This window comes from Coregonus lavaretus (assembly GCF_964263955.1).
Source record: "Coregonus lavaretus genome assembly, chromosome: 36".
Taxonomy (NCBI): Eukaryota; Metazoa; Chordata; class Actinopteri; order Salmoniformes; family Salmonidae; genus Coregonus; species Coregonus lavaretus.
In genome coordinates, this window is record NC_140023.1 from 24389405 (window position 1) to 24417221 (window position 27817).

Genomic DNA, 27817 nt, shown 5'->3' on the forward strand with positions numbered 1-27817 from the left:
CGTATTTTAATGACACACGAGATGTTATAGTATAAGAGTAGCCTACTCGAGATATCTGATTTTATTTTAGTGCTGACTCAACTTTATTAAATCCCCTGTAGACTAAATGCTCATGCGCATCAGTCGGCTTCCTGACTCTCCGGTTTGCGCCATTTTCTTCCTCTTAGCTAGCTAGCTAGCTTAGCTACCGTATAAATACATTGATTAGGCTATCTTCTTATTTAATTCAGCCTTCCCAGTTAGTAAGTCGGCATTTAAATCAATCGATTTTTTAACATGGAAGACGAAAGCCACCCCAAAACGCTGTAAGTAGTCAACACAACAGCCACGACTTTGCCTCCTAGCTAGCTTGACAATGTTAGCTAACTAACTGTTAACTAGCTAGATAACTATCGACCTCAACAGCTTCCTCATTTCAACCTCTCACTAGGCGAATCAGCATACTTTTTTTCTCCCCAGTGAAACAACGGTTACAGTCAGTAGGCTGACCAAACTGTATTCGTGAACTTAGGCAATCATATCTTGCATGGCACATCAGCTTGCTGCTAGCTAAGTTACCTAGCTAGATAACTAATGTTAGCTATCTTCATGTTATTGAAATGTCCCCATCATGGCTGGGATAACGTTATAGTAGTTAGCTAGCTGACAGCTAACTAAGTCATGCCTTTCTCTCTAGCCGACTATACTCAACGATTTACGAGTTGAGTTTAATCGACTTGCCTTTCTCTTGTCTGCATACTGCAGTAATGAGGAACATGTGTTATTTAAAACGAATTAGCTACTTAATCTTAGTATCAAGACAAGTTGATACTTATAGATAGCTAGCTACTTTGGTTGGTCAATAAATAATAGCTACATAATAATTAGGCTATAATTAATTGCAAGAAGAGTGCCTTGGTCCTCGTCTTTTGTTGACCAATTAGGCCTAACCTTAAACCAAATAACAAGTAAAATCTAAATACATTTTGTAAGATCTAGAGGCTATGCAGACCGTTTGTCTAGTGCCAAAAGGTGTCCGCTAGACTCAGAGCCAAAAGGAGTTCCCTAAATGGACAGATTTGTTTTCCAGAGGTGTCTTCATTGGACAGATCGGGGCACATACCTTCCCACAATCATGAGCAAAATCAGATTTGTGTGCTTAAAACTAAAGATTTGTGTAGTTAAATTTGATATTCAATAAATAACATTCAAGCCAATATTTGAAGCAACTAAACTTATCCTATCCTTAGCCTATCCTTAATCAACCTCCTAAGATCACTCATTTGCCCCATCTTTTCCCTAGGTATGTTGGTAACCTGTCCAGAGATGTAACAGAAATTTTGATTCTTCAGCTGTTCACCCAAATTGGACCTTGCAAAAGTTGTAAAATGATAACTGAGGTAAGATATGTTCTGCTCTGTTAGCTGTGATGACTTATGGAGACATTTGTGTTGACTAGTTTCATTATCATGTATTATGCACTAGGTCTAGGAATTCAAGTCAGTATACAGGGTACTACTGTTAACCTTTTTGACTGTAACAGCTGCCATTGGCACATACCAGTTTTTCACATAATTCCACCCCCTTTTCCATTCATTTTGAATCAATGTTGCCTTTGTTTGTTGGTCTTTATTTCCCATATAAAACTGATAAGATTTGCATCATGTTGAAAAACACACCATTACATTTACATAATTGCCTTGACATATCAAGGACGGGAAAGGTCATTGGTAATTAGGCTTACCCTTTTATAAAACATTTAGCCTATATCCTTGCATTACCTAGCATTTATTTTTGATGCAGTTTTTTTTTCAATAATTTCATTGTCACCCAAAAGGGATTGGATTCAGCACCTCCCTTAAACCGGTCTAATATCCTCCCTTAAATCGGTCTAATATCCTACTCCTTGCAGTTACCGTAGTTACAGGGGGATAAGGGTAAACATGGTCTACCATGGGATGCTGATGTAATGGTTTCTAGTGGACCTGACCAAGACTTTGTCGACATCTCCAGCGTAGCTGGGTGAGACATTATAGGCTACCCTCCATATGACCTACAGTGCATTCGGGAAAGAATTCAGACCCCTTCACTTTTTCCAATTTTTTTTATGTTACAGCCTAATTTTAAAATGGATGAAATTATTTTTTCCTCCAATCTATATACAATACCCCATAATGACAAAGCGAAAACAGGTTTTTAGAAATGTTTACACATTTATAAAAAAATAAAAAAACAGATACCTTTACATAAGTATTCAGACCCTTTGCTATGAGACTTGAAATTAAGCTCAGGTGCATCCTGTTTCCATTGATCATCCTTTAGATGATTCTACAACTTGATTGGAGTCCACATGTGGTAAATTCAATTGATTGGACATGATTTGGAAAGGCACACACGGCTATATAAGGTCCCACAGTTGACAGTGCATGTCAGAGGAAAAACCAAGTCATGAGGTCGAAGGAATTGTCCGTAGAGCTCCGAGACAGGATTGTGTCGAGGCACAGATCTGGGGAAGGGTACCAAAAAATGTCTGCAGCATTGAAGGTCCCCAAGAACACACTGGCCTCCATCATTCTTAAATGGAAGAAGTTTGGAACCACCCAGACTCTTCCTAGAGCTGGCCGCCGGCCAAACTGAGCAATCGGGGGAGAAGGGCCTTGGTTAGGGAGGTGACCAAGAACCCAATGGTCACTCTGACAGAGCTCCAGAGTTCCTCTGTGGAGATGAGAGAATCTTCCAGAAGGACAACCATCTCTGCAGCACTCCACCAATCTACCCTTTATGGTAGTGGCGAGACGGAAGCCACTCCTCAGTAAAAGGCACATGGGAGCCCGCTTGGAGTTTGCCAAAAGGCACCTAAAGGACTGTCAGACCATGAGAAACTGGTCTGACGATACCAAGATTGGTCTGAATGCCAAGCGTCACGTCTGGAGGAAACCTGGCACCATCCCTATGGTGAAGCATGGTGGTGGCAGCATCATGCTGTGGGGATATTCTTCAGTGGCAGGGACTGGGAGACTGGTCAGGATCGAGGGAAAGCTGAACGGAGCTAAGTACAGAGAGATCCTTGATGAAAACCTGCTCCAGAGCGCTCAGGACCTCAGACTGGGGTGAAGGTTAACCTTCCAACAGGACAACAACCCTAAGCACACAGCCAAGACAACGTATTAGTGGCTTCGGGACAAGTCTCTGAATGTCCTTGAGTGGCCCAGCCAGAGCCCAGACTTTAACCAGATTGAACATCTCTGGAGAGACCTGAAAATAGCTGTGTAGCGACGCTCTCCATCCAACCTGACAGAGCTTGAGAGGATCTGCAGAGAAGAATTTGAGAAACTCCCCAAATACAGGTGTGCCAAGCTTGTAGCGTCATACCCAAGAAGACTTGAGGCTGTAATCGCTGCCAAAGGTGCTTCAACAAAGTACTGAGTAAAAGGGTCTGAATACTTATGTAAATGTGATATTTCAGTGTTTTATTTGTAATACATTTGCAACGATGTCTTAACCTGATTTTTACTTTGTCATAATGGGGTATTGTGTGTAGATTGAGGGGGAAAAAACAATTTAATCAATTTTAGAATAAGGCTGTAACCTAACAAAATGTGGAAAAAGTCAAGGGGGCTGAATACTTTCCGAATGCACTGTAGGTGACAGTTGAGACGTCTTAGGTTTGGTCTCTTTTTTTTGTTGTTGTCCTGAGTGACGCGTTCAGTCAGATGGATCAGGGAATGTTTATCAGTCGAAATGGGATGTTTTCCATTTCGGCTAACTTTCTTTCTCCTTTAATAAATGTATGATTAGGCCAAGTTCAGATGGCACCAATTGTAGTTGGTTCTATTTAGATGTTATGCAATGAATGCAATCAGATCAAATTGCTTATTTTTTCAGCCTTTGGCTGGTTAACCTTTTTTGCACACTTTTCCAAAAGAAAGAGGTTAGGGTTATTGAATCCCAGCCTTTTAAATATGATGGCCATTATTTTTAATTGGCTAACATTGGCTCAGTTACATATAGCAGCACAATATTGATGATACACTGTAATCCTCCGATAGAGTAACATGGTCACTCAGTACTTGCAATTGTATTCCAAATATACGTTTGGCAATAATATACTCTCCCAACTTTTTTTTCTCAGCAACCCGATAGCAGGAGGATGAACTCTTCTGTGGGATTTTCTGTTTTGCAGCAATCAAGCAATGACCCGTATTGCTTTGTGGAGTTCTTTGAACACAGAGATGCTGCTGCTGCCCTAGCAGCCATGAATGGGAGGAAGATATTGGGAAAGGTAATTTTTCCACTCTGCAATGAAATACTCTGTGTGAGGCTGTTTCTTGCTAAGAAGTGCTGGTTCTAACCCTTTCACAGTGGCTTTTAGGGACATGGAATGAATGCCTTTGCTCCACTTACATTTGATTGTTCTGTGAAATGTTTAATCTTCAGGAGGTCAAAGTAAATTGGGCCACCACTCCAAGTAGCCAGAAGAAAGATACATCTAGTAAGTGTTTACATTTTTTAACTTTTTCCTGTTTACTACAAAGTCAGTAGCTGCATCAGGGAATAATAATGATTATTTCTTGGCCGTTTCAGATCACTTCCATGTGTTTGTGGGAGACTTGAGCCCTGAGATCACCACTGAGGATATCAAAGCTGCATTTGCACCTTTTGGGAAAATTTCGTAAGTTGCTTTATGTTTTAAGCTTGTTGGATTTAGTATGTTTCCTCTGACTTGACATCCTCTGGAAATTGTTTTACTCAGTTATTTCTTCTGATCATTTTAGTTACTTTAGAGTTTTTCTCATGTGTTTGTAAGGGGTCCATAAACAGAATAGATGTGTAACTACATAAATACAGTTGAAGTCAGAAGTTTACATACACCTTAGCCAAATACATTTAAACTCAGTTTTTCACAATTCCCGACATTTAATCCTAGTGTAAATTCCCTGTTTTATGTCAGTTAGGATCACCACTTTTATTTTAAGAATGTGAAAAAAATAAGAGTGATTTATTTAAGCTTTTATTTCTTTCATCACATTCCCAGTGGGTCAGAAGTTTACATACACTCAATTAGTATTTGGTAGCATTGCCTTTTAAATTGTTTAACTTGGGTCAAACGTTTCAGGTAGCCTTCCACAAGCTACCCACAATAAGTTGGGTGAATTTTGGCCCGTTCCTCTTGACAGAGCTGGTGTAACTGAGTCAGGTTCGTAGGCCTCCTTGCTCGCACACGCTTTTTCAGTTTTGCCCACACATTTTCTACAGGATTGAGGTCAGGGCATTGTGATGGCCACTCCAATACCTTGACTTTGTTGTCCTTAAGCCATTTTGCTACAACTTTGGAAGTATGCTTCGGGTCATTGTCCATTTGGAAGACCCATTTGCGACCAAGCTTTAACTTCTTCACTGATGTCTTGAGATGTTGCTTCAATATATCCACATCATTTTCCTTCCTCATGATGCCATCTATTTTGTGATGTGCACCAGTCCCTCCTGCAGCAAAGCACCCCCACAGCATGATGCTGCCACCCCTGTGCTTCACGGTTGGGATGGTGTTCTTCGGCTTGCAAACCACCACATTTTTCCTCCAAACATAACGATTGTCATTATGGCCAAAGAGTTCTATTTTTTTCATCAGACCAGAGGACATTTCTCCAAAAAGTATGATCTTTGTACCCATGTGCAGTTGCAAACCGTAGTCTGGCTTTTTTATGGCGGTTTTGGAGCAGTGGCTTCTTCCTTGCTGAGCGGCCTTTTATGTTATGTCGATATAGGACTCATTTTACTGTGGATATAGATACTTTTGTACCTGTTTCCTCCAGCATCTTCACAAGGTCCTTTGCTGTTGTTCTGGGATTGATTTGCACTTTTCGCACCAAAGTATGTTCATCTCTAGGAGACAGAACGCGTCTCCTTCCTGAGCGGTCTGACTGCTGCGTGGTCCCATGGTGTTTATACTTGCGTACTATTGTTTGTACAGATGAACGTGGTACCTTCAGGCATTTGGAAATTGCTCCCAAGGATGAACCAGACTTGTGGAGGTCTACAATGGTCTTGGCTGATTTCTTTTGATTTTCCCATGATGTCAAGCGAAGAGGCACTGAGTTTGAAGGTAGGCCTTGAAATACATCCATAGGTACACCTCCAATTGACTTAAATTATGTCAATTAGCCTATCAGAAGCTTCTAAAACAATGACATCATTTTCTGGAATTTTCCAAGCTGTTTAAACGCACAGTCAACTTAGTGTATGTAAACTTCTGACCCACTGGAATTGTGATACAGTGAAATAATCTGTCTGTAAACAATTGTTGGAAAAATTACTTGTGTCATGCACAAAGTAGATGTCCTAACCGACTTGCCAAAACTATAGTTTGTTAGCAAGAAATTTGTGGAGTGGTTGAAAAACAAGTTTTAATGACTCCAACCTAAGTGTATGTAAACTTCCGACTTCAACTATATATATATATATATATATATATATATATATATAATATGCGTTGTAGGTATAATTACTTTGACTATTGGTTGAAATACAATTTTTAAAGAACGTCACTCCCAGTCTTGATAAATAAATCACTATCCCTTTCATTAGTTATTCATTCAACTGTTTTGATCATTGTGAGAAACGGAATGACAGAAGTGACACAAGCTCTTTTCAGTTGTCACGTATAGTATGGATATTGACTTTCAGTCTGTATCAAAACCCCCACACTAATTTCACTCCCAACATTGAATGTCAGCTTTCAATTCTCCCTCATGCTTTTTTGATAAATGTAGGAAATGGTAAGTAGTTTGTGATGGCAGATTTAAGATGGTACTTGTATGTGTATCCCTGAGAAGCTTTCAGCCTTTCCATAGTTGTGAGTCTCAGTTAAGTAGTAGTGCTCTGGTTATTTTACAGAAATGCTTATAGGATTGGACAGGAGCTTGAAGGCTAACCGCAAGGAACTGTACACACTGGAAACTCAGATGTATACTTTTTTTCTCATTTATTATTCCTTTCCATGTGTATTTTTTGTATTAACATGACCTAGTTTAGAATAACAAACTCCAATATTCAATATACAGTGGGGTCCGAAATTGACACCCTTGATAAAGATGAGCAAAAATGAGATAAAGATGAAATAATTCAAATATCCACCACCATATTTTACAGTATGTATGGGGTTCTTTTCTACTCATGCATTCTCATTTTGACGCCAAACCCACCACTGGTGTCCGTGGCCAAAGAGCTGTATGTTCATGTCATCCAACAAATGTAAACGCCTGGAGTTTGCTAAATGGCATTGGCACTTAGATTGGAACCGGTGCTTTGGTCAGATGACATGAAAATAGAGCTCTTTTGCCACACACCAGCAGTGGGTTTGGTGACAATGAGAACGCATGAGCAGAAAATAACCCCATACCTACTGTAAAATATGGTAGTGGATCTTTTTATTTTCTGGGGCTATTTTGTTTCCACTGGTCCTGGGGCCCTTGTTAAGATCAACTGCATCATGAACTTTACCCAGTACCAGGACATTTTAGCCAGAAACCTGGTTGCCTCTGCCAGGAGGCTGGAACTTGGCCATAAGTGGTTCTTCCAGCAAGACAATAACTCCAAGCACACATTTTGCAATCGCCATCTTTCTCCGGACTTGAAACCGATTGAAAACCTGTGGTTTGAATTGAAGGGGGCTGTCTATAATGTAGATGAAGGATCTGGAAGGATTCTGTATGATCCCTCCCAATGTGTTCTCCAACTTATAAAACATTTTAGAAAAAAGCTCAATGCCATTATCCTCGCAAGGTGAGATTTTGAAAGGTATTGTCAACTTTTACCCCAACCTTTTTTAGGGGGGGAAATAACTTTTAAACAACAATTTGAGTGTACAATATAGCTCAGTATTTAAATTATTTATTTTATATATTATCAAGTGTGTCAATAATTTTGGATCCGACTGTATATACACTGCTCAAAAAAATAAAGGGAACACTAAAATAACACATCCTAGATCTGAATGAATGAAATAATCTTATTAAATACTTTTTTCTTTACATAGTTGAATGTGCTGACAACAAAATCACACAAAAATGATCAATGGAAATCAAATTGATCAACCCATGGAGGTCTGGATTTGGAGTCACCCTCAAAATTAAAGTAGAAAACCACATTACAGGCTGATCCAACTTTGATGTAATGTCCTTAAAACAAGTCAAAATGAGGCTCAGTAGTGTGTGTGGCCTCGACGTGCCTGTATGACCTCCCTACAACGCCTGGGCATGCTCCTGATGAGGTGGCGGATGGTCTCCTGAGGGATCTCCTCCCAGACCTGGACTAAAGCATCCGCCAACTCCTGGACAGTCTGTGGTGCAACGTGGCGTTGGTGGATGGAGCGAGACATGATGTCCCAGATGTGCTCAATTGGATTCAGGTCTGGGGAACGGGCGGGCCAGTTCATAGCATCAATTCCTTCCTCTTGCAGGAACTGCTGACACACTCCAGACATATGAGGTCTAGCATGGTCTTGCATTAGGAGGAACCCAGGGCCAACCGCACCAGCATATGGTCTCACAAGGGGTCTGAGGATCTCATCTCGGTACCTAATGGCAGTCAGGCTACCTCTGGCGAGCACATGGAGGGCTGTGCGGCCCCCCCAAAGAAATGCCATCCCACACCATGACTGACCCACCGCCAAACCGGTCATGCTGGAGGATGTTGCAGGCAGCAGAACGTTCTCCACGGCGTCTCTAGACTCTGTCACGTCTGTCACGTGTGCTCAGTGTGAACCTGCTTTCATCTGTGAAGAGCACAGGGCGCCAGTGGCGAATTTGCCAATCTTGGTGTTCTCTGGCAAATGCCAAACGTCCTGCACGGTGTTGGGCTGTAAGCACAACCCCCACCTGTGGACGTCGGGCCCTCATACCACCCTCATGGAGTCTGTTTCTGACCGTTTGAGCAGACACATGCACATTTGTGGCCTGCTGGAGGTCATTTTGCAGGGCTCTGGCAGTGCTCCTCCTGCTCTTCCTTGCACAAAGGCGGAGGTAGCGGTCCTGCTGCTGGGTTGTTGCCCTCCTACGGCATCCTCCACATCTCCTGATGTACTGGCCTGTCTCCTGGTAGCGCCTCCATGCTCTGGACACTACGCTGACAGACACGGCAAACCTTCTTGCCACAGCTCGCATTGATGTGCCATCCTGGATGAGCTGCACTACCTGAGCCACTTGTGTGGGTTGTAGACTCCGTCTCATGCTACCACTAGAGTGAAAGCACCGCCAGCATTCAAAAGTGACCAAAACATCAGCCAGGAAGCATAGGAACTGAGAAGTGGTCTGTGGTCACTACCTGCAGAACCAGTCCTTTATTGGGGGTGTCTTGCTAATTGCCTATAATTTCCACCTGTTGTCTATTCCATTTGCACAATAGCATGTGAAATGTATTGTCAATCAGTGTTGCTTCCTAAGTGGACAGTTTGATTTCACAGAAGTGTGATTGACTTGGAGTTACATTGTGTTGTTTAAGTGTTCCCTTTATTTTTTTGAGCAGTGTACTTAAGAAGGTCTGTGTAAAACTGTTGTCTCATTCTGGTTTGCTTAGTATTGTTGATAGTTTTATGCTCCTTTCCTAAAATTCTGAAAATGTAAATGTTTTAAAATTTGCAGCTCCCCAAACTCCATATTGGTGGTAACGAATTGACCAGGAAAAATAAAGAAATCTGTTATCAGGCCATGTATGCCGTTTTAATTCATTTTTTTTCTCTTTGATATTTCTATTGATAGGATGAGCACCATCAGCAAATATTAGGAATGCATGGTAATCCATAAGAAGTGTTGTTTTTGAGGATTATAATTGGTGCAATATTTGACAGAGAACCCGTAACTGAAAATGAATCTGGAGAAAGAAGCAATTAAAATATCAGTGTAGGTCGCATGTTTTTGTTTTCAAATGCAATATTACCAGTAATCATTTGAGGATTTAAAAAAAGTAATTAAGATTTTTATGGGAGAATGTAGTCTATTTGCAGTTCAGTGTTATGGATACTGTTGTCTTGTGTCCTTTTCAGGGATGCTCGTGTTGTGAAGGACATGACGACAGGAAAATCTAAGGGGTATGGATTTGTGTCCTTCTATAACAAACTGGTAAGGCTCCAGTGCAGGAACACAAGATGAAGGTTATTTCTATTTCTGTTTTACTCTTTTCTATTTTCAGTAGATTTGATCTTTTTAGATAATTTAAACTTTTAAAAATAAGTACACAGTAAATGCACATTTTGTGTTCTGTTGATCGAATTGTAACTTAAGTACAAGTTGTAGTTTGTTTGATAGTTCATTATTCCTGTTGAATATCTATTCTAATCTATCCATCTAGTATGTAAAACGTTATAAATTACATAATAGCACTTAGTTTATAGAATATGTATAGAAGCATGTAGAATCTGGAGAAGAAACTTTGTATTTTGTTTAAATCGACAGGATGCAGAGAATGCAATCGTGCACATGGGGGGACAGTGGTTAGGAGGACGCCAGATCAGGACCAACTGGGCAACTCGCAAGCCACCCGCCCCCAAAAATGTGCAAGACAGTAAGTATGAGTGAGCTATGACTAATGAGTTGAAATGGGAGTTATGAGGCTGAATGCTCCATAGGTGCAGTCGGCGTATAACTGAGGGGGACACGCCCCCCCCCCCCCCCCCCCCACAATATTCTAGAGAGCTATTTTGTCTCCCCCAATAATTTTCGATCCACTGAATGTGCCGCTTAGTTCATAGAACTGCGGTTACGTGAGCAACCTCCAATATCCGCTAAATGCAATTGTGTCCAACAGAGCAGTTTTAGTTTTCTTCCTACAAATTTGGCTCCAACTTTTGAACGGTTGGGGCTATCAGCTATTATGACCCCATCTCTGAAAGCCACGACTCTCAGGGAAATGTACTTGTTGGAACATGTACATTTACAACACGTACATTTCCCTCTACAACACTCACAAGTTGCGCAGGACACGTTAGAAGCTGGCTTCTCTTGTTATGTCAGTCACTGACACACTCACCCATGTCAGCAAATTTTTTTTAGCCTGATGACTCGCACTAAATTCTTCTGCTGCTCTGTCATTTTGCTACATACTCTAGTCTGAGACTGACATTGAAGTTGTTTGTGGTGACGAAGGGCACGAGGGGTGTTTGTACAAAATAGTCATCAGCGATTGGATCGTCTCTAACCAATCAGAGTATCTAACCGCCGCTTTACCCATGTGTGTTTTGGCCCACCCCGTCAGTTTCTGGACCAATCAGACGGCCCCCTAATGTATTCGCATTCGGTGAAGGGTCGGGGAGGTAATCGGATCCAGACTCATTGCAGTGAAGAAACGAACGTCCGTGGGTGTGGCGTAGTGTTTGGCCGGAGCCAGGAGTCTGGGTAGCCAGGCAAAACATTTTTAGATTGGTAAATTAGTCTAGCCAGCTATCTAAACTTGTAGTAATCATGGTCAAATTACCGACCGGGGGGCCCCCATTGATTTTGTTAGTCACTCTCAATCAGGTATCATATTAAAAACTGCAAACATTTCTCTACATGCCATGGCAAAATGTGTAGACTGCAGGAAATTAACTCTAAAACAAAAAAACTTCTCTCCTCTGTCAAGAGGGGAGCCGCTAAAATGTTTCGCTTAGGGCCCCAAAAAGGCTAGGTCCGGCTCTGACTGCATGTGTGAGTATGGATTTGGGGACACAGACCCGCGAGACACTGGCACTGTGGAACGCTTTCGACACCTTGTAGAGTCCATGCCCTGACGAATTGAGGCTGTTCTGAGGACAAAAAGGGGTGCAACTCAGTATTTGGAAGGTGTTCCTAATGTTTCGTACACTCAGTATAAATTAAACACAGGAAAATCACGTTTTTGACTGCACTGGGCCTTTAAAGTTTCCACCCTGAGATTGGAAAGTTGGAAGTTCGATCCCCGGTCGAGTCCTACCAAAGACTCTACAAATGGGATCTGATGCCTCTGCTTGGCACTCCGCACTAGGAGATGGATTGGGGGTAAGGTGCTTAGCCATGGAGCAAATGAAAATAGGGGGTGCAAACTTGTGTTTATGCACCACCACCTTTTTTTACCAGAAGATAATTATAATTATTGGATCATTTGTCCATTTTCACGTATTTTTTTAGCTAGTCTGTATTTAAGAAATGTCTTACGTGATGTGATGGCATTTTGCAAACCCTTTTGCTTCACTACACACACACACACACACCACTGCTTTGATTGGTGTAACGTTAGCTAGAAGCCACAAGTGTCTATCCAGATAATGAAACGGCAACTGTGAAAGAAAATGAAAGGAGCTTCATCTTATTCATTCTAACTATTTCTATGGCGGATTCGCGGCTGCAATTTATGGAAGATGCCAACACTTTGGAGATAACAATAGATGGCGAAGTCAAAGATAGGCCAGTGGTTTCCATCTGTGGCAAAGTTTCTTTAAATCAATGCTTATGACAAGTCCAGTTCTAGAACAAGCCAAAACCACATCAACAACAGTTAACATTAGCTAGCTAGATAAGGTTAGCATGCTAGCTAGCTACAGTTACAGCTGTAGCTAGCTAGCATATTTGTTTATGTTTATTAACTCCACATGGAAATTCCCACACCCAATTCGTGAATGTGTATAAGGAGCCTTCGCCATTCTTTGGAGGTGGAACCTAAACGTGCATTTCCTCTCTAGGACAGGAAATTACTTTTGAAATTGTGGTGTCAACTTCCTCTTGGGGGGGGGGGGGTCCTTTTAAAACACTACTCAAACGTGTCTTTACTATGTTTTTCTACAAACCTTCCAGAGAGATCATGAATAATGGTGAACCTTGTTAAAGGCCCAGTGCAGTCAAAAATCTGTTTTTACTGTGTTTTGTATCATATTATACAACAGCTGAAGAAATTAACACTGTAAAAGTGCGAGATAATGTGAAATGTAATTGTTGCTGGTTGAAAATACAATCTACACAGGACCTTCTAATCAGCAGGTTTTGCATGGGTGGAGTTTTGGCTTTCCTGGTGACGTCACCAGGTGGTATAAGTTAATAGACCAATAACAAAGAGTTTAAAACCTCTGCCAATAATAGCACATTTTCAGGTCACATATCCCTCCCATTAGGCCCCTCAGCTCTGGTAGATTGATCCACATTGTGGTTAATGCACTGCTTTGGTGTCATTCCCCTCCCGACTCAGACCACTTCCGGAGTCCTAGCAAAATTCTTGCTTGAAAAATTGTTTTTTGCTAAAAAGCTATTTTTGTAAAAAAAATATTACCATTTGAATGGAAAATTATTACACAATACACTTTAATTGTTACCTATAAATAATTTGATATTGAAATAAAAATGGCTACATTGGGCGTTTCTAAAATGTAGGAAATGCGTTTTCAAGTTTACATTTTTTTCTGGGTCCAGACCCCCCGCCAAACTTGGTCCCCCCCAATGTTCAAATCATGACTACACCACTTTTTTGTATGTTTACACCAGATGGCTCGAAGCAGCTGAGGTTTGAAGATGTAGTGAACCAATCCAGTCCCCAGAACTGCACCGTGTATTGTGGAGGAATCCAGTCAGGACTGTCAGGCAAGTTAATTTAAACATGAAAAGATGCATGCAGACGGTTTAGAATCATTAGATGTTGCCAACAAAGTTGCGACTGGGTTGGCTGAATGTTTCATTGAAATATTTTTTTGTTGCAGAGCACCTTATGCGACAGACATTCTCGCCCTTTGGACAAATAATGGAAATCAGAGTTTTCCCAGAGAAAGGTTACTCTTTCATCAGGTACGGTTTTGTTCTAAGCGAAGGTTAACTATTTTGTTTATGTACTACACTAGATATTGCCTAATTCGTCCTGTAGATGGCAGTACCGGTACATGACTCAATGATACATCTTCCAATACTACACCAAAAGCCCCCAATAATGTCTAGAATCCAATCAGATTTAGTTGTGGAAGTAGTAGTTCAATGATTTTATTACAACCTTGTTTGGTTATGCTTTATAGTACATTTCATGGATAATCCATTATAAATATATATACAGTGTCAATACAGGACATTATAAATGCATATACATATACAGCGTCAATACAGGACTAAGATTGAAGCCTACTACACTGGCTCTGACGCTCGTCGGATGTGGCAGGGCTTGCAAACTATTACGCACTACAAAGGGAATCCCAGCAGCGAGCTGCCAGTGACGTGAGCCTACCAGACAAGCTAAATGCCTTTTATGCTCGCTTCGAAGCAAGCAACACTGAAGCATGCATGAGAGCACCAGTTGTTCCGGACGACTGTGTGATCACGCTCTCCGTAGCCGATGTGAGCAAGACCTTTAAACAGGTCAACGTTCACAAAGCCGCGGGGCAATACGGATTACCAGGACGTGTACTCAGAGCATGCGCGGACCAACTGGCAAGTGTCTTCACTGACATGTTCAACCTCTCCCTGACAGTCTGTAATACCTACGTGTTTCAAGCAGACCACCATAGTCCCTTTGCCCAAGAAAGCGAAGGTAACCTGCCTAAATGACTACCGCCCCGTAGCACTCACGTCGGTAGCCATGAAGTGATTTGAAAGGCTGGTCATGGCTCACATCAACACCATCATCCCAGAAACCCTAGACCCACTCCAATGCTGCCCCAACAGATCCACAGATGACGCAATCTCAATCACACGCCACTCTGCCCTTTCCCACCTGGACAAAAGGAACACCTATGTGAGAATGCTGTTCATTGACTACAGCTCAGCGTTCAACACCATAGTGCCCACAAAGCTCATCACTAAGCTAAGGACCCTGGGACTAAACACCTCCCTCTGCAACTGGATCCCGGACTTCCTGATGGGCCGCCCCCAGGTGGTAAGGGTAGGCAACACATCTGCCACGCTGATCCTCAACACGGGGGCCCCTCAGGGGTCCGTGCTTAGTCCCCTCCTGTACTCCCTGTTCACCCCCGACTGCGTGGCCAGACACGACTCCAACAGCATCATTAAGTTTGCTGACGACACAACAGTGGTAGGCCTGATCACCGACAACGATGAGACCGCCTATAGGGAGGTGGTCAGAGACCTGGCAGTGTGGTGCCAGGACATCAACCTCTCCCTCAACGTGAGCAAGACAAAGGAGCTGATTGTGGACTACAGGAAAAGGAGGGCCGAACACGCCCACATACACATCGACAGGGCTGTAGTGGAGCGGGTCGAGAGTTTCAAGTTCCTTTGTGTCCACATTACCAAAAAACTATCATGGTCCAAACACACCAAGACAGTTGTGAATAATAATAATAATAATAATATGCCATTTAGCAGACGCTTTTATCCAAAGCGACTTACAGTCATGCGTGCATACATTTTTTGTGTATGGGTGGTCCCGGGGATCGAACCCACTACCTTGGCGTTACAAGCGCCGTGCTCTACCAGTTGAGCTACAGAGGACCACAGAGGGCACGACAACACCTTTTCCCCCTCAGGAGACTAAAAAGATTTGGCATGGGTCCCCAGATCCTCAAAATGTTCTACAGCTGCACCATTGAGAGCATCCTGACCGGTTGCATCACCGCCTGGTATGGCAACTGCTCGGCATCCGACCGTAAGGCGCTACAGAGGGTAGTGCTTCCTGCCATCCAGGACCTATATACTAGGCAGTGCCAGAGGAAGGCTAAAAAAATGTGTCAGACTCCAGTCACTCAAGTCATAGAATGTTCTCTCTGCTACCGCCCGGCAAGCGGTACCGGAGCGTCAAGTCTAGGTCCAAAAGGCTCCTTAACAGCTTCTACCCCCAAGCCATAAGACTGCTGAACATTTAATCAAATGGCCAACCGGACTATTTACATTGACCCACCTCCCCTTTGTTTTTACACTGCTGCTACTCGCTGTTTATTATCTATGCATAGTCACTTTACCCCTACCTACATGTACAAATTACCTCGACTAACCTGTAACCCTGCACATTGACTCGGTACCGGTATCCCCTGTATATAGCCTCGTTATTGTTATTTTGTGTTCATTTGTATTTTATTTTATTTTTTACTTTAGTTTATTTAGTAAATATTTTCTTAACTCTATTTCTTGAACTGCATTGTTGGTTAAGGGCTTGTAAGTAAGCATTTCACGGTAAGGTCTACACCTGTTGTATTCAGCACGTGACAAATAAAATGTGATTTGATAAAAATGTAAAAGGAGAAATCCACTCAATCTTTTTGGTCTTTTTTTCATTAGTCCACTGTTGATACAGTCCCAAAATGTTTTGCATGCCAGCAGTCAAGTTTTCAAGATCTTGGACTTTCAAGAAGCGAAGTGTCACTTGCCAAGTCCAATATCTTGAACTTCACTGCTGACATGTAAAACATTTTGGGACTGTATCAACAATGGACTAATGAAAAAAATACCAAAATAGTTTTTGAGTGGAGTTATAAATGCTCTTGAATGAAATACTCATTTATTAATAGTATAATAATATGCCATTTAGCAGACGCTTTTATCCAAAGCGACTTAGTCATGTGTGCATACATTTTTACGTATGGGTGGTCCCGGGGATCGAACCCACTACCCTGGCGTTACAAGCGCCATGCTCTGTACTTATTACTTTCTTAGTAAACACTACAGGTAACTGCCAAAATAAAAGAAACCCCAACATAAAGTGTCTTAATAGGGCGTTGGGCCACCAGAACCCGCCAGAACAGCTTTAATGCACCTTGGCATAGATTCTACAAGTGTCTGGAACTCTATTGGAGAGATGCGACACCAGTATTCCTCGAGAAATTTCATCATCAAACCATTCAGTGCCCAACTGTGCCTTGTGGATGGGAGCATTGTCATACTGGAAGAGATCACTCCCATCAGAATAGAAATGCTTCACCATAGGTTGAAGGTGATCTCAGAATGGCTGTGTATTTATTGGCATTTACCTTGCCCTCTAAGGGGTTGAGTGAACCTATACCATGCAAGAAAAATGCCAGAACGGAGCCACCCGAACCCTAATTTACTCAAGTGCTTCCTTTATTTTGGCAGTTACCTGTATATAAACCATAAAAATTAAAAAAAAGTAATTATGCTGCACGTTTTTACTTTACATTTTCATTGCATTGCTGAAATACATTTCTTGACCTCAGTTTCTTGTTGACATTTGTGTTCTTCTGACAGGTTTTCCTCCCATGAAAGTGCTGCCCATGCAATTGTCTCTGTAAATGGAACGTCCATCGAATGCCACATAGTGAAGTGCTACTGGGGCAAAGAATCCCCCGACATGGCCAAAAACGTACCACAGGTAGGACACAAGTATCTTTTTAATTGAGACATTGCTCAAATAAAATCTCTACATTTCCCAGTGCACATGATTTGCTTTACTCACCCAGAAAAATGCATCCTGCTCTGTATTATGTTTCCTGTTATCTTTCAGATGGAGTATGGTCAGTGGGGACAATGGAACCAAATGTATGGGAGCCCCCAGGCCCAGCAGTATGGACAACAGTACATGGCAAATGGTTGGCAAGTGCCTTCTTATGGAGTGTCTTATGGACAGTCATGGAATCAGCAAGGATTTGGTGTTGAGTGAGTATTAAACATTTTGGACATTGTAAAATGCTCTTGAAAGGAGAATTCTTTCCTAAGTATCTAAACCCGTTCAGTTGTTTGCAGCACTTCTTTGTTATGGAGTTCTGTTCTTGCCATCTCCAGTTATGGTAGACTGACTGTTCGCCATTTTCTTCTGACTATACTGTAGGCTTCCTGGTGCGGAATTACACCATAGCACGGTGATTTCACAAAATAGCCTCACATTGCTGGTTACATTCATAATTTTTTCCCCCACACTATTTTCTTAACTCAATAGCTGTTATTAGGGGTTCACAGCGAACCTGTGAAAACCTATTGTTATTGTCTGAAAAGTTTTTTCTTGACATGGTCAAATAACGTTTTTTTCTAATTTGGCACACAGATACTAGAGGCCATGAGTAACTTGGTCAAAAAAATTGGCACCAATTGGCCTGTGGGGGGCACAGTTATAAGCAGTCTCACTTAAACCCTATCAGTCGCCCCATTGAGCTATAAAAGAACTAGAAAGCGTCCAAGATGGCCAACCGTTGTTTTCAACGTAATCTACTCATGTTCGCATACTGTTTCATGGTTGCTGCCATCTTTCTAGATCTGGTTTTACTGAACTAACACTCCGTGCGCACTAGACAGACAGCAGTATCACGCGAACATGCTCCGGGAATTTTGCCAGAACGTGCCAAGCACATGGACAGCTATAGAATGGCTGATTTGCTCATATTTGCAAAGGCCTACCTGTGATTTGGCTGTAGGAATGGGAGGAAGGAATATACATGCATAATGATCTGCATTTCATTGTCAGTAAGGGGAAAACACAGCATTAAACCTTCTTTACTCTTTAGTTAACACAGACACATACTCTCCCTCCCTTCCTCACACACTCTGTCTCCCTCACTCTCATAAACACACACGTCATTCTCTTTCCCACAAACACACATACACACACTGCTCCAAACTTTTAAAACATTAGGCACCAAACAGAATTTAAGGAGCACCAGAAATAAATTGATTTTGATATAGTTTAGGCTTACATTAATTAGGCCTATATGAATCCTACCTTTTTTAAGCACATATCATGAGTAGCAGACGCTTTTCCTTTCAAATTTGCCTAAACCTACTGTCAAGTTACCAGGTTGTTAGCTAGCTAGGTAACATGACCTGAACAACATTGTTATCAAACCAATAATTAACGAATAGAATTTAAGAGAAAACGTAATAAATATGAATAGATCTAATCTAGGGCAAGGATAAAGAATGACATAATTAAAAACCTGTCTAGGATCCTAAAATAATTATCTTTTACATTTCAAAAATAAATCTCAATATAAAAAATGTCAAGGACATATTATTGTTCCGATACACACCGGCAAATGGATTGAGTATTGTCAACAGGGTTGTTGTCTCTATTAGTGTGTGGCAGGCTGGTTAACACTGGGTTAAACTGATTAAAGCTAACGGTAGAGCCAACACAATAACTGGCTTATGGAAGCACTTCTCTAAGCAAGAAGGATATTATATAATTTTTACATTAGCTATTTACGCTACCCTTATATTCTCGATCCTAATGATATAGGCCTAGGTGTAAAACAGCTGAGGTGATAGAGCAACGACCCTGGAATAAAAACAAAATGTGTGTGGGTGGAGAGCGGGTTGGTTTTACAGGTTTACTCGCTCTGGATTGTCAGTACTGCATGTTTTTTGTTTTTTTTGCTATCGTGCCATGGCTGTGTCAGGGTCGATTTGTAAGTTAAGCTTATGTATCCCTTTATGGGTAGTGTGATGCCTAAGACACATTTTTACTGGAAGTCATTAGAATGTATGTTCCTTTTTCCTTCTTCCGTTTTGTCGGAAAGAAACAGGATATCAAATCAATATAGTGAGGACTACATGAAATACAGTGGGGGAAAAAAGTATTTAGTCAGCCACCAATTGTGCAAGTTCTCCCACTTAAAAAGATGAGGCCTGTAATTTTCATCATAGGTACACGTCAACTATGACAGACAAATTGAGAATTTTTTTCTCCAGAAAATCACATTGTAGGATTTTTTATGAATTTATTTGCAAATTATGGTGGAAAATAAGTATTTGGTCAATAACAAAAGTTTCTCAATACTTTGTTATATACCCTTTGTTGGCAATGACACAGGTCAAACGTTTTCTGTAAGTCTTCACAAGGTTTTCACACACTGTTGCTGGTATTTTGGCCCATTCCTCCATGCAGATCTCCTCTAGAGCAGTGATGTTTTGGGGCTGTCGCTGGGCAACACGGTCTTTCAACTCCCTCCAAAGATTTTCTATGGGGTTGAGATCTGGAGACTGGCTAGGCCACTCCAGGACCTTGAAATGCTTCTTACGAAGCCACTCCTTCGTTGCCCGGGCGGTGTGTTTGGGATCATTGTCATGCTGAAAGACCCAGCCACGTTTCATCTTCAATGCCCTTGCTGATGGAAGGTTTTCACTCAAAATCTCATGATACATGGCCCCATTCATTCTTTCCTAAACACGGATCAGTCGTCCTGGTCCCTTTGCAGAAAAACAGCCCCAAAGCATGATGATTCCACCCCCATGCTTCACAGTAGGTATGGTGTTCTTTGGATGCAACTCGGCATTCTTTGTCCTCCAAACACGACGAGTTGAGTTTTTACCAAAAAGTTATATTTTGGTTTCATCTAACCATATGACATTCTCCCAATCCTCTTCTGGATCATCCAAATGCACTCTAGCAAACTTCAGACGGGCCTGGACATGTACTGGCTTAAGCAGGGGGACACGTCTGGCACTGCAGGATTTGAGTCCCTGTCGGCGTAGTGTGTTACTGATGGTAGGCTTTGTTACTTTGGTCCCAGCTCTCTGCAGGTCATTCACTAGGTCCCCCCGTGTGGTTCTGGGATTTTTGCTCACCGTTCTTGTGATCATTTTGACCCCACGGGGTGAGATCTTGCGTGGCGCCCCAGATCGAGGGAGATTATCAGTGGTCTTGTATGTCTTCCATTTCCTAATAATTGCTCCCACAGTTGATTTCTTCAAACCAAGCTGCTTACCTATTGCAGATTCAGTCTTCCCAGCCTGTTGCAGGTCTACAATTTTGTTTCTGGTGTCCTTTGACAGCTCTTTGGTCTTGGCCATAGTGGAGTTTGGAGTGTGACTGTTTGAGGTTGTGGACAGGTGTCTTTTATACTGATAACAAGTTCAAACAGGTGCCATTAATACAGGTAACGAGTGGAGGACAGAGGAGCCTCTTAAAGAAGAAGTTACAGGTCTGTGAGAGCCAGAAATCTTGCTTGTTTGTAGGTGACCAAATACTTATTTTCCACCATAATTTACAAATAAATTCATAAAAAATCCTACAATGTGATTTTCTGGATTTTTTCTCCTCAATTTGTCTGTCATAGTTGACGTGTACCTATGATGAAAATTACAGGCCTCATCTTTTTAAGTGGGAGAACTTGCACAATTGGTGGCTGACTAAATACTTGTTTTCCCCACTGTATGTCTCTCTGCCGATAGGCAACGTGCATGTAATGGACATAAATAACTGGTCTTGCGATATCTATAGGTTTCTTTCTAAAAAAAATGTAACAATTGGAAAGGTGAACTGAGCAGGCTGGGCTGACATGGTTATAGCCTTGGCTAGGACTTTCTTAATATGACCATGAATTTATAATATTGTGCTATTATTTTTTCTAGTAATATTATCTATTGTTGTTGTTTTATTTTTTTCAGACTGTTTTCCATGTTATTTGGTTAGTTCTCTCTTTAAAAACACCCTCCTAGATATGCAATAGACTTATGGGACTTTGAATGTGTGAAGGGTGGCAGTATTGGGACTGCCCATATTTCCCTCTGGCCTACGCCAAGGGTTTGCCTTAGGACGTGAAGGTGCGTCATGAGTCAGGGAGATGGTCTGATGGTCTTAGTGACAACAGAGGAGGGAGGTTTTAGTGGGTGGAATATTAGGACAATTGGAGGTTTACACAGTTGCAGCTACAGTATGCTTAACAGTGCAAATATTATGGTACAGCTATATGGACACTTAATCATCATGGTCCTTTTTGATGGTAATTTTAGAAACATTGGTTGTGGTAAGTATAATTGAAAATTGTATCTCATTATGGTAAGTGGTGAAATAAGTATAGCCAGTTGTAATGGCTTAGCAGATAATAAGAAAAGACAATCAGTATTTACCTGGCTAAAAGAGAAGGAAAATAATATATATTGTTTACAGGGAACTCACTCTACAAATATAGATGAGGTTGGGTTGGAAAGGACTGGGAGGGAGAAATGTATGTTTATATTAATTACAATTTTGATCCGATTGTGCAAACGGATCCTCAAGGAAGATGGATCATTTTAAATATGCTATTGGACCAAAAAACAATCTAGCTAATTAATCTATATGGACCAAATAATGATGATCCACACGGAAAGTATTCATACCCCTTGTCTTTCTCCACATTTTGTTACGTTACAGCGTTATTCTAAACTTGATTAAATTGTTGTTTTTTCTCATCAATCTACACACAATACCCCATAATGACAAAGCAAAAACAGTTTTTTAGAAATTTCGGCAAATGTATTATCAATAAAAATGGAAATATCACATTTACATAAGTATTCAGACCCTTTTACTCAGTACTTTGTTGAAGCACCTTTTGGCAGTGATTTACAGCCTCGAGTCTTCTTGAGTATGATGCGACAAGCTTGGCGCACCTGTATTTGGGTAGTTTCTCCCATTCTTCTCTGCAGATACTCTCAGCCTCTGTCAGGTTGGATGGGGAGCGTCGCTGCACAGCAATTTTCAGGTCTCTCCAGAGATGTTTGATCGGGTTCAAGTCCGGGCTCTGGCTGGGCCACTCAAGGACATTCAGAGACTTGTCCCGAAGCTACTCCTGCGTTTTCTTGGCTGTGTGCTTAGGGTTGGTGTCCTGTTGGAAGGTGAACCTTCACCCCAGACTGAGGTCCTGAGCGCTCTGGAGCAGGTTCTCATCAAGGATCTCCCTGTACTTTCCTCTGTTCATCTTTCCCTCGATCCTGACTAGTCTCCCAGTCCCTGCCACTGAAAAACATCCCCACAGCATGATGCTGCCACCACCATGCTTCACCGTAGGGATGGTGCCAGGTTTCCTCCAGACATGACGCTTGGCATTCAGGCCAAATAGTTCAATCTTGGTTTCATCAGACCAGAGAATCTTGTTTCTCATGGTCTGAGAGTCCTTTAGGTGCCTTTTGGCAAACTCGAAGCGGGCTGTCATGTGCCTTTTACTGAGGAGTGGCTTCCGTCTGGCCACTCTACCATAAAGGGCTGATTGGTGGAGTGCTGCAGAGATGGTTGTCCTTCTGGAAGGTTCTCCCATCTCCACAGAGGAACTCTGGAGCTCTCAGTGACCATCGGGTTCTTGGTCACCTCCCTGACCAAGGCCCTTCTCCCCTGATTGCTCTGTTTGGCAGGGCTGCTGGCTCTAGGAAGAGTCTTGGTGTTTCCAAACTTCTTCCATTTAAGAATGATTGAGGCCACTGTGCTCTTGGGGACCTTCAATGCTGCTGACATTTTTTGGTACCCTTCCCCAGATCTGTGCCTCGACACAATCCTTTCTCAGAGCTCAACGGACAATTCCTTCGATCTCGTGGCTTGGTTTCTGCTCTGAGATGCACTGACAACTGTGGGACCTTTTATATAGACAGGTGTGTGTGCCTTTCCAAGTCATGTCCAATTAATTGAATTTACCACAGGTGGACTCCAATCAAGTTGTAGAAACATCTCAAGGATGATCAATGGAAACAGGATGCACCTGAGCTTAATTTCGAGTCTCATAGCAAAGGGTCTGAATACTTATGTAAAGGTATTTCTGTTTTTTATTTTAATAAGTTTGCAGAAATGTCTAAACCTGTTTTCGCTTTGTCATGATGGGGTATTGTGTGTAGATTGATGAGAAATGTATTTAATCCATTTTAGAATAAGGCTGTAATGTAACAAAGTGCAAAAAGTCTAGGGATCTGAATACTTTCCGAATGCACTGTATAATAATCTATTGAGCTCACAAGCAATGAATGAATCTATTATTATTGTGAGAGATAATATGGTTTTAAGTACCTCAATGGATCGTAAAGGAAATCACACTACAGAAAATGATCACCCTGATGATTTTTAAGGAGATTATGAAATCATGGCTACATTAGAACTAGTGGATATATGGACGCTGAAAAACCCTGACCTGGTGAGATATAAGGAGGCACACCTGTTAATTGAAGTGCATTCCAGGTGACTACCTCAGGAAGCTGGTTGAGAGAATGCAAAGAGTGTGCAAAGATGTCATCAAGGCAAAGGGTGGCTATTTGAAAAATATAAAATATAACATATTTTGATTTAACACTTTTTTGGTTACTACAGTTTAGGTCAAAAGATTAGACTAAAAGAAAATAGAGGAAATAATAGCGCAGGTAGATGGCAATAAACTCCTATAGAGCCACAAAATAAGTTAGAGGGAAAACAAATAATTGGAGGAACTTATTCAAGAACGATCAAGTGTAATTTATTACAAAAATAAAGCGAATTGGATGGAAATTGTGAAAGATGCACTACATTTTTCTTGAATCTTCAACATAGAAATGCTACCAAAAATAATTTATAGAAACTCGTTACAAATGACCGTCATCCATGATTCACCAAATGATATTTTGAAAGAGGAAGCAAAATATTTTAAGCATATGTTTTCTTCAGTCTCCATCTCCACTTAATGATGTTAACTGTAAGGATTTATTTCCTAATAATAATATCATTAATAATGTAAAATGTAACCAAATTCCTGTGTGAAGGCCAATTTACAGAGGAGGAACTTTTTGAGGCAATTCAATATTTTCAGTCTGGAAAAACACCAGGGCTTGATGGTATACCAGTAGAGGTATATCAGCCCTTTTTGGTGTACTCAAAGATCCATTATTAGCATGTTTTTAAATACTCCTATAAAAATGGTAGACTTTCAGGTACTCAACAAGGTCTGATTTCATTACTACTGAAACAGGACCCAGGTGCTAAGTATAAAGATCCAGTCCATTTAAAAAACTGGAGGCCTTTTACACTTCGATGTTGTGATGTGAAAATCCTGGCGAATTGCATAGCACATAGAATAAAAAATGTTTTACCAGATATTGTTCATCCTGATCAGACAGGTTTTTTACATGGACAATATATTGGAGATAATATATGACAATTACTTGAAACAATTGAACATCATGAAGATACCATGCCTGGTCTTCATAGAAGATTTTGAAAAGGCGTTTGATAAAGTACGACTAGAATTTATATATAAATTCCTGGATTACTTTAATTTAGGTGAATCTCTTATACAATGGGTTAAAGTTATGTACAGCAACCCCAGGTGTAAAATAGTAAATATTGGTTACTTCTCAAAGTATTGAGCTTTAAGAGGAGTAAAACAAGGTAGTCCGTTGTCTCAAGTTTTTTCTTAAGTCTGCAATCTGGATTAGTTTAAAATGGCCCGCGACATGGTTTGTGAAATTATATAAAATGTGCGCGAATCCTGATAGAAAGGGGGGGAAAAAAGGCATCCCCGGTAATATGGGTCATATTTTTAACCGTTTAGGCCAGACACAAGCCTTTTTCTTTGCTGTAAAGCTGCAAGCATGCCTGTCGCAAAGCGGTGCTCTATTGTCCCTCTCTGAACTCAGAGGCTGCATGACTGTGAACTTGCAAAGTCTACTCAGACTGGTCTGTGCTCTTGGTTATAACATGCGATGAAATGATACAATGTATTGCTCACTTTGCACGCTGCTCCAATGTAACAAATGTACAAATCTTAAAGGGTCTGCATCCCCGCTCGCCATCACGGCTAAATTATATTTATAAAAACTGACAGCGGAATAGACGTGCATGAAGAGCGGACGGAGAGAAGCAGGTGAGTGAGACTAGTGGCTGTTGCTTAAATTCAACTGAATTTTATAAACAAAACTGACTTCATAAAAATGTTATAACGTGCCAGCAGGTTCTTTAGATCGGTAGGGCTGAAAATCGTTGGTAGTATCATATAAAATGGTACTACGGTATTCTAAAATGTTGGTATCGTGATGTTTTGGTACTGTGATATTATCGTGGTACCGGTATACCTTGCAACACTACACATCTTAACTTATTTTGAGAAATGCTAAGGGATTGGTCAAAAGATGGCAGTTATTATAAAAAATCAGATTTTACATGTCCATTTTAAACCATGGTAAATCCACTCCGCAGTGGCCTTGCTTTGTTATCCGACTGCTCGTGTCCTTTGTCATCCTCTGAACCCCGTTCATTGCTGCTCGCAGCTATATTTTCATTATGTAGTTTCAATTTTAACAGCGTGGAAGTTATAAAGCTCATGTCACTTTTACTCCTACTTTTCTGTCAACAATATTCTCCTGAAAAACAGCAGTTTGGAGACATTTTAAGGACAGTCCTGATCATTCTGACCACAGTTTCTTGTTGACATTTGCAAGCATAGGCCATCCAGTGTCATAGCAAACCTGGGGAAATGGTTTGACTCCGGAGCCACACTTAACTATGACATCTTGTTCACAGGGACTCCATTCTGGCCGCAGCAGCACAGAACATTTCAAGGTGACAAACACACTCAGTGCTTTCCAGCCCAAAGCTTTCACTTACCAGCCTCTGCATCTTGCTGTGAACCTTCCCTTGTGTGTACCTTCTCTCTTGCAGACAGTCCCAGTCCCCAGCCTGGGTGGGAGGGTTTGGATCCCCGGCGCCGTCCCAGCCCGGTCCTGTGATGCCCAACCAGGGAAACTTCAACATGGCTGGCTACCAGACACAGTGATCAGGCTCTCACTCACATCAGTGGGAATTAGTGGACTTTCAGTTAGGAGAACATAAAGAAAATAACATTGTAATCATCTGGAGAGATTGTGTTAAAGCAGAGAAGATCAGGAACAACAATAGTTTACCTCTTTTGAGGAAGCAAATGTTATTTATAAAGACAGGTAGGGAGTTGTTTTTATTGGCTGAAGTTGTGTTGTGTACAAATTAAATTTCAACAAGAAGTATGAAAAAAAACTTGGACTGAATTTTCACGCTTTTATATAGGGGATATCTTGGTAAGGATTTTTTGATGAGTTTTAGTTGACCACTTAATGTAGTCTAAAACAGACTTAATGTCATTTATATACCCATGTTTGTCACAGGACATTGCACAGGTACATATAGAAAGAAGTTGTACATTTTCAGAACATAATGCTCTTTAAATTGTTAAAGAGTTTCTGATTAAATCACTTTCTGAACATTTGACAGATGAGTAAACACATGTTCAGTCTCCTGCTTTAAGACGTTTAGCATTTTGGCCCAACAAAGCAAGGAAAAAGCACTTTTAGGGTCATATTTGCTTTAAATCTTCCAAGGCATATGGATTTGTGTGCCATTATGTATATTTACATTTTATTTACTTCACTTTCTTCGTTTCCTGACATTGTACTAGCCGTATTCCTTAATAATGCGTGTAAATCTGTATGCTATTATTTGCTTATACCTGTAAATGTCACTTATAATGGAAAAGGGTCATGAAGGCCAAACGTGTGTGTGTATATAACCCTCGAACACCTGATTTGAAATAAGGGTTTCCAAGCATGTACTCTTTAGTGTCACAGGAGCTCCACAAACCTAATGTTGTATATACTGTAGATGGGTGTGCAATGCAGGGCTGACATATTGAATCTATTCAATATAATTTACAAAGAAGCCTTAATTTAAATGTCAGTTACTGCACCCTTTTATTATTTTACTCAATGAAGCCCTGTTAGAAAGCTGAACTCTAGATTTTAGAACCGATGTTTTTATCATTTAAAGTTGTGCCATTTTCAGCTAATAGCAGGAGACAAGTAGTGAACGTTTCCTGGAGACATTTTGAGGGTGAATTGCACGTTTTTGAAAATGTATTCTCTTGGTTGCTCAAAGTATTGAATGTAAAATGGCAATTGTTTTAATGACAAATAAATTCAGCAATTGACAATTCAATTTTCAATGTAAAAGGGTCTCAATAAAAAATAATTATTGGAAGAAAATAAGCTGATCCCCCTCTTGTTTGTGTTCAGTGCATTTACTGTAGTCTAATTCAAGTCTTGAGCTATGTTCGCCTAAATCGGGAGTAAATATAATAAAGCTAATGCTTTATAAAATTAAGCATGAGTAACTACTCAAAATACTATATCTGACTTGATACTACTTATAAAGTGTATAAGTGTAAATACAATTAACATGAATAATACATAATTTAAAGCATTTTTCTTTTGACAACATT

At 40.9% G+C, this 27817-nt stretch overlaps 1 protein-coding gene across 1 annotated transcript; it reads left to right on the top strand.

The window, feature by feature from the left end:
- Window positions 1-114: 114 nt before the first annotated feature.
- On the top strand, window positions 115-27574 carry LOC311110854 (nucleolysin TIAR-like). The gene is made up of 13 exons (XM_084153447.1): window positions 115-305; window positions 1283-1379; window positions 4112-4261; window positions 4417-4471; window positions 4564-4651; window positions 10019-10094; window positions 10428-10536; window positions 13461-13556; window positions 13673-13757; window positions 17115-17238; window positions 17371-17522; window positions 26092-26130; window positions 26230-27574. Exons 1-13 carry the CDS (start codon window positions 277-279, stop codon window positions 26342-26344), a joined length of 1215 nt encoding a protein of 404 aa, XP_084009573.1. The 5' UTR covers window positions 115-276; the 3' UTR covers window positions 26345-27574.
- The last annotated feature ends 243 nt before the right edge of the window (window positions 27575-27817 follow it).